General features: G+C 36.0%; 1 protein-coding gene across 1 annotated transcript; it reads left to right on the plus strand.

Annotated features, from left to right (window-relative positions):
- Positions 1-324: 324 nt before the first annotated feature.
- On the plus strand, positions 325-3,094 carry LOC134244257 (uncharacterized). The gene is made up of 3 exons (XM_062726517.1): positions 325-796; positions 902-1,805; positions 2,000-3,094. Exons 1-3 carry the CDS (start codon positions 325-327, stop codon positions 2,997-2,999), a joined length of 2,376 nt encoding a protein of 791 aa, XP_062582501.1. The 3' UTR covers positions 3,000-3,094.
- The last annotated feature ends 4,801 nt before the right edge of the window (positions 3,095-7,895 follow it).

Genomic DNA, 7,895 nt, shown 5'->3' on the forward strand with positions numbered 1-7,895 from the left:
GTACTCGTATTATTGAAATTCAAAAGACTGCACTTGTAGTCAGAGTATTTATAATCCATTAAGTGGGGGCATTTCACTTGTGTGAGACATGATTTACTCACAGGTAGATTTACAGAATACATACGGTGTTAATCACAAAACGAAATTCCCAGCCCTTGCAAACATTTGATATGTAATCAATAGACACGCTTTGACAAAACAAACATTTGCAAAAGTGATTGCAGATTACCAAAAATGCATTCAAGTTAAAATACAAAACAAACGAAAATAAAATAATGTTTCTTTGCAGGGATAAGGACGGTTGAAAGACAACGTCAGGGAAACATGGCGCATCTGGAGTCCAAGAGTTCGGATGCAACTTTCACTTTATTCGTTGTTTTACCAACGGAAGAAGTCTGCACCCTCCGTAGAGTTCCCTCTGGTATATACGTCAACGAAGTCAAAGGGAAACTAGAGCTCGCCGCAGGTCTACCCTCCAGCATCTACATGCTGACTTATCCTGATGGAGAATGTCTTAGTGACAGAGAAAGGTTGCTCATCCAGGAAAACGTCCGGGACGGGTATCTATTGCGAGCCCAGATAATGGATAACTGGGATACGCTGTACAACGCGGTGGTACAAAACAACACGGAGTACGTCTACCACAGCGGTGGTGTCCACGTGAAGGGCAACATCATGGTAGGCCAGGACGACACTGGGAAAATCGAGGCTATGGTACGGGAACGCGCCACAGCCGCACTCTTCATCGCAGCCTACTCCGGATTGGTGAAGATGTGTAATCTGTTGATATCCATAGGTAAATAAATTCAAAATTTCTCACATGTCAGACTAAATTCATAACTTGTTTTTGCAAATTCATTGAGTAGATATTCATAAATTGTATTCCTATATTTATTTACAGGTGTAAATATGAATGGATCTACGCATTTTGGCAGAACAGCCTTGCATGCAGCAGTTTGCAAAGACCGTATTCAGATTGTGAATATGTTGCTAGATGCTGGTGCCACAGTTCATGTTTACGATATATATTCTCAGAGTCCCGTAAATATAGCAAAATCGTACAATTCCTTCCAATGCGAAAAAAGACTTCGTCTCATGCAGTTAAATCTGCGGGGTTTGAAGGATTTACAAAACAAAAACTCTTACTCAAATCTGCAACTCAAAGGGAGGGTATCGAGTACTCCCCAAATAGCTCAACGTGACACTGAAACAGCGAGAAGCACTAAACCCAAATCTACATCCGCTGGTACAAACAGACAATACACTGAAAGTGCTTCATCACACAATAACAACGATCAACCGAAGAAACTTCTATCTGCACGGTCCGATAAAAACAACAACACGATCAAAACGAGGACAGAAGGATACTGGGTGATATCTCAATCCAACCCCAGGCATAAAGAGTTGGACGGGGCCTTAGAGAAAAGATATCTAAACTTTTTAGAACATCACGACAAACTGATCCAAAACAAACAGTATCCCTTATCTGCCAGTAAATATCGAATTCTTAAGTTCAGAAAAGATTCTTCTGATATGGCTGTAGGAAACCCTTCACTTCCGGAGGAATCCAAAACAACACACGGAAGGATTATCGCACCTGTCCCTGTGGATACGGTAGAAATACACGTAGAAACAGAACACCCGACTGAGTCAAACAAACTTCACTCACCTAAAGTGATAGAGCAGCCTTGTTTGTCAAATTCCACAAGAGGAACACGTGATAATGACAACAGTGTTCGAAAAAGCAGCTTAAAATCAGGAACTTCACTGTTACCAAAGAGAGTTCGATTTTCAGCAAAGTCAAGGTAACAGTTATCCTCTGCATGAAGATAAACACATGCCATTTGTTGGAAGCGTTTGAAATACATAGGAAATTACATTGTATAAGTACACATGTAATATATTCATCTAATTCGTATGCAAAAGTATAATCTATGCTTTTCAAGGATTGTTACTGACAATTTGTCTTGAAATAGTGAAAATTTCTTTTTATTTATAGGTCTCTAAAGAACCTAGCAAAACCCGAGACAATGGAGTCGTTCAAAGACTTGAAAAGAAAGATTTCCATTGCTGCTAATCGAACAGACAGTGCCAGATCAACCTCATCTAGAAATTCAGGGATTACACACGAGTCTTGGTTACGGAGGAAGCAGGCGCAGGAACGGAAGCTTATGTCCGATTCCTCAGACTCCAGCGACAGTGAAGACAATGCCGGGGACTCTGATGCCTTCAAAGAATGGATACAAAAGAAAAAGGAGGCCAATTTCGGCCCTCCAAGGCCAATAACTCGACCCATACCTGGCCTGATTCAGATAGGCTCAACGGATGTAGGGGATGGAAGAAACCCCGATCCGATTCATAATATTAAAGCGTATAAGAATTGGGTAGGGAAGAGGCAGAAGACGAAAAGAATACCAAACGTGGAAAGATTAAGAACTATGCAGGACTTCATGGCACATAAGAAAAAGTTGGAAGAGAAACGACAACAGTTGTTAATGATTGCAATTACTTACGAAGAGTGGATGGATTTCAACGAAGAAAAGAAATTATTGATCCAGAAAATTCTTCGTGCAGACCTGGAAGAACTAAGAAACATGGAAAAGGAACTTTCTACCAAAAAAGCACCACATCAGATTTCTTTCGAAGATTGGAAGGAAAAAGCAAAGAAACGAAGGGAAGAGGAGCTTATTAGACGTGAAAAGCAAAAACGGTTTCTGGAAGAGGAACAACGAGAGAAGAGAGTGAATGGGCGTAGTAGTGCAGCTATCCCACATGCAGAATGGTTACGGTTGAAAAGAACTGAACCGCAACCTCGACATTCAGTATCCCCAAGACCAGACTCCATGTGTGGTTCTGCGCAGACTCGAAAGGAAGCAGAAGAGACATACAAAAAATGGTCGTCTGCAAGGCAAGAGGATGGCACCAATACTACAATGCCATATGAAAAGCAATTACAGTTGGGTTCAAAGAGTTTATCACCACTGGTCACTGTGCGGTAGACTTTTTTCTTACTTTAAAATCGGCTTCAATTTTCAATAAAATATTTACATAAAATGTATGAAAGTTGACATGTTCAAAAGATTTCAACGTTATTTATCAATATCCGCATTATCTTGTTAAGGTTCTGAAAATAGTCCAAAAATCGTCTACAAAATAAACCAAATATTTACCCCTCTTTTCATGAACCAGAAACAACTTGTAAGCTCATATAAAAACGACATGTACCACTTTAAAACATCAAATGTTATGAAATTGGTATCTATCTTATGGGAACCAAAAAACTGTGATGCTTCGATTGGATAAGATAAGATAGGTTCCAGAAAAAGCCCGTGTGCTTGATCTCCATGAATATCACCCAGGAAGACTACTTCGGACCCACAGGCATTTGGCGTTTTTTTAAACCTTTCTTTTCATTAATAAAAAATTCCCATTATAGTATGGGAAATTTGTTATTTATGAAAAGAAAGTTTAAAAACGTCAAGTGCCTGTGTTCGGGTCATTTAAAAAAATATTTGTTAACCCGACAAGACTAAAAACTTTTTTCTTGTCATTCTTTTTATTATTTTCTCACTTTTTATCAATATTTTACATTTGATATCTGTAATTTTAATTGTTAAAAAGGTTTCTTTCCTACTTATTCAGTTTTATATCTAAGTTTGGAAGGGCATACAGACATTTTTTTATATATAGATAGCCGACATAATGTGCAAGTGATTTCAGTTTAGCTTGAAAAGTGCAAAAAAACTGTCGTTAAAAAGCTAACAAAGACTATATGTATACACAATCAATGGAAATTACGCAATAAAATATGTCTTTCCAGCATATGTTATCATGGATATTGCTCAACAGATGGTCCATAAAATATTTTTACTTTTCATAATATTTCACGTGTCAATAAATTTTAATTTTAAAACTTAGAAAAAAACTTTTTTGCCACGTTAAGAAAAAACTCTGATCAGGCTGTAACAGCGAGTTCAGAATACAGGAACCAGTTGTCTTCTATTCAAAGTAATTTTACTTTTTATAGAACCATTCATCACTATAAATTATTAAAACTGATCTTTTTGATGATACATGAAAGGCAAATGCTTCTACCGGGAAAAGTCTCTGTTAATAATCAATCTGTTTCTGAAACTGGTAATAAAAAGATGGTAAAATTTTTATTCTTAGCATCTGAGTAATCTTTGGAAACTGTTGGAAGTCTAATGGGCACTGGTTATTCGCCTTTATTAATCGACCTGTTTTAATTTCGAATAAACTGAGGTTATTAAAAAGAGATATCTTCATAGAAATATGAACATACTTGTTGTGACCTTCAACTAGAAATTGAGACACAGATGAATCCACGAACAATAGTTTTTCGATAGACATGCATCCAAATGAACCCTTGTGCTCCTTGTCGTGTTCGGGAAATAAGTGGAACATTCGTCGTCAAATCAGTGTATAAATAATGGCCTAACAATTATCATGAAAAACGTCAGTCAGCATTTTACTCAATGATAAATAGTATTTGCTGATAAGGTCATTGTATCAACCATAGAACTAATGATGACTTTAAACGAGACTGCTATATTCTTGTTTCATCAACTTGCTTGTCAATAATTTAACTCGTTTTAGAAATTGTTCATACGTAGAGCTTGCTCTTGCGTATCGAATCAACTAAGAAAATATACTCCGTATGCAGGTGATGAAGGTATATTGCTGCATAAGTAAGTAAAGTTGACGATAGAAAAGTTTAAGTCATCACGTTTATCATAAAGCTTGGTTGTTAGATTACCATTAATGTCTTTTTCAAGTTCACCAGTATATATCGTATCGACGTAGGAATGGAAATGACCATTGTTAATTTAGAATATGTCGTCGATATATCCAAATGTCGAGTTGAAGGCCACAACAAGTGTTTTCTTCTTTTCACGCATAAGATTTTGCACAAATTCTGCTTCATATGAATATAAATATAGGTCTACTAATAACGGAACGCAATTGGTACCCGTGGGAATTTCAATAGATTTTTGGAATGCTTGGTCTCCAAAAAAACACATCAGAAACTCAAGCATCTTTTTGATGTCAACGTCAGAGTACTTGTGTGTGTTTTAACAAAATAATTTTGCAAATGACCAATGACCAGGTAAGTTAATTTACGAGTTCCATTTTTATTGAAAAAGCAGCTGTCAATGATATCAAAAAGCCTGGACTTTAATTTATCGTGGGGAATGGTTGTGTATAAAGTTGAAACGTCAGAAGTTTAAGCTGTTGATTTTGGTAAAATCTTGTGCTTTCAAATTGTCCAAAAGTTCTTTGGAATTTTTGAGCATCCACATCTGATTCACACCACTTCTTGAATATATTGTTGCACAGAACTCTTGAAGTTTTACATTTACTTCTGTCAATATCTTCGTGAGGAGTAACGAAAGAAGTTTGGTATAACATTTACTGGAACCCGCAATGTATCTTTGTTTGTAAGGATTTTTATTAAGTTTCAGAATCCGATGCAGTGTATATATAGGGTAGTTTAAATTCATTTTGCTTCCATTACATTTCTCTTTATGTACTCTGACTTTATTATTAATACACTAAAGCATGTTCAAAGTACAATCAATTCTTAAGACAGGCTACTAACAGACTGTGTTGATGTTACGAAGATTTCAACAGCCTCAATTAAAAATAAGTATTTTGAAAATTCTAAGGTCATTATCATTGGGGTGTTATTTAACTGACCTATTCATTGAAATATGAATTAGATACTGGACTTTTACAGGAACCCTGACTTTTACATTTGACGAATTACTCTCACACTAGGACAGTGTACGGAAGCTCTTTTACCATATAAATATTTAGCGCAACATTTAATTCAACGAAAATAACGGGCTATTTCAAAGCACAGATAAGTTGTCCTTGAAGGAAACGACAACCATCCTACCCTCAAATCCAGGCCTTCACATATGTGTCCCTATGACAACTAGAACGGTTTTCTTATTCATTATCAATTCTGTACCTCCGTAGATGATACAGGTTTAAATGTCCAAGTAAACAGTCAACTGTAAAAGTCAGTGCTTCTCGTAAAAGTCCTTTAGTAACGTTGAGTACTAGTACCAAAGCTCAAAAGTTCATTTAAACAACTGGTACAATTCAGGTGCAGAGCAAACATGGACCTCTAAATTATCAGAGATAGTATCAGGTGCCTGGGAGGAGTGAGTTTTCCCTTGCCGACCGGTCACACCTCCGTGTACCCCTTGTCATGATCGGGAAATAACAGAAAAATCCTTCGTCAATTCAGTGTATAGATAATGGACTAACAATTAGTATGAAAAACGTCAGTCATCATTTGACTCAATGATAAATTGCATTTGCTGACAAGGACGTTATATCGACCACAGAACTTGCAAAATGAAGAATTTCAACTTTTTACATAGCGAAAGGAGTTAGGCAATGACAGTTCTGGATAGTAACTCTGGATAGTAAGTTGAAAGAGAAACATTCCTTTAGTTTGATCAAAACGTAGGGACAGTGACCCACCAAGAGCGGATGCGCACACCTCTAAGCCATCTAATCCAGCCCTGGTATTTCCAACGTTTATGCCCTGTGCATAAATGTATAATTTTATTAAAAAAGATTTATTTTGAGATGATTTTTTCCTGTTTAGTCATACGAGTATTTCATTTTTCTACGGATCTAGAACAGAATCATGCATTTTTTTTTGCTAGAATCTACAATAAATTTCTTTGTCTTTAACTGTATGGATGAAAGTTTGGGTTGTTGACAGACCTCCCTCTCCTTCATAACCATTTAAAAAGGTTATCGTTTTACCAGATCTGTTTCTTGCTGTGTTAATGAAGGCCGGAGTATTGTTCTCAAGCAAGTTACAAAATTAAGTTTTTTTTAATTTTTTTGAAAATAGCGTTCGATTAAAAAAAGTGAAAACATTTTTATGTCGATTTAACAAGATCTAAACCAGCTTAAAATATTTGTCATTTTTCTCATTTATATATACCGTTTAAAATACTTTTTAGCGATATGTTGATCAATATAATCAAACTGGTAGGATATTTTGCTAAAATGATCGTGCGTGCGCCCCATCTGTTGAATGCCTCAAAGATGAAATCAGATGTGATAGATTATGCCCAATCACAAAAAAGATTCACGCTAAAACTATTGACAAGACTAATATGGTGTGATGGGTCTCACCAGGTTTCAAGATCATAAAATAAAAAAGATGCAGAAATATAACAATAAATATATTCTTATAGCAATTATTATTATAAAAAATGCCCCCCCCCCTTGTATTTCAGGGTTACTAATACAACATCTGATGTACGTGATATCAAACGTGAAATGTCCTTTCTGACATATTTTATTTTATCAAAGAAAATGTGCAATAAGATTTTATTTGATAGAATAAAATATGCCAGAAAGGACAGAATCGGAAGCAACGAACCAAAATATATGAGGATTCAATGAATCTCATAAGAAGACGTCGATGTATTTTCCAAAGTATTTTAAAATAAAGTGTAGGAATGTACAAAAATGGTTATAAAAAATGAAAACCAGGTAAATTGATTGCAGAGATATGGGGTAATTTATAAGTATGCCACATCACTGGGCTTGTTAAGGGCCCCAGGAATAAAGACACAATCCTCCGGCATTTCTCCTCATGCTTCATCTTTTATTCCCGTCAATGATGTTAACATATAGTCCAGTCAGCGTAATGATGAAAGAATCGGCGGCGCAACAGCTTGTTTCGACAAACGCATGCATTCAGAAGTTTTTATATATTTTTTTTTTCATTGGAAGATTTTAATTATATCGATTATCGAGAAAAAAAACTTAAAATTTGAAAGGGAAGATGATCTATATTCAGCGTGAAGGATAAAGACGAGCAACAAGATGAAAAGGTG

This window comes from Saccostrea cucullata, unplaced genomic scaffold (genome assembly GCF_032062105.1).
Source record: "Saccostrea cucullata isolate Sc308-1 unplaced genomic scaffold, CSIRO_AGI_Scuc_v1 ctg277, whole genome shotgun sequence".
In the NCBI taxonomy this organism is placed as follows: Eukaryota; Metazoa; Mollusca; class Bivalvia; order Ostreida; family Ostreidae; genus Saccostrea; species Saccostrea cuccullata.

Coding starts and splice junctions, on each gene's coding strand:
- LOC134244257 (XM_062726517.1), top strand. CDS start 325: ATGGCGCATCTGGAGTCCAAGAGTTCGGATGCAACTTTCACTTTATTC. Junction 797..901: donor TAATCTGTTGATATCCATAG/GTAAATAAATTC, acceptor ATTTATTTACAG/GTGTAAATATGAATGGATCT. Junction 1,806..1,999: donor CGATTTTCAGCAAAGTCAAG/GTAACAGTTATC, acceptor TTTTATTTATAG/GTCTCTAAAGAACCTAGCAA.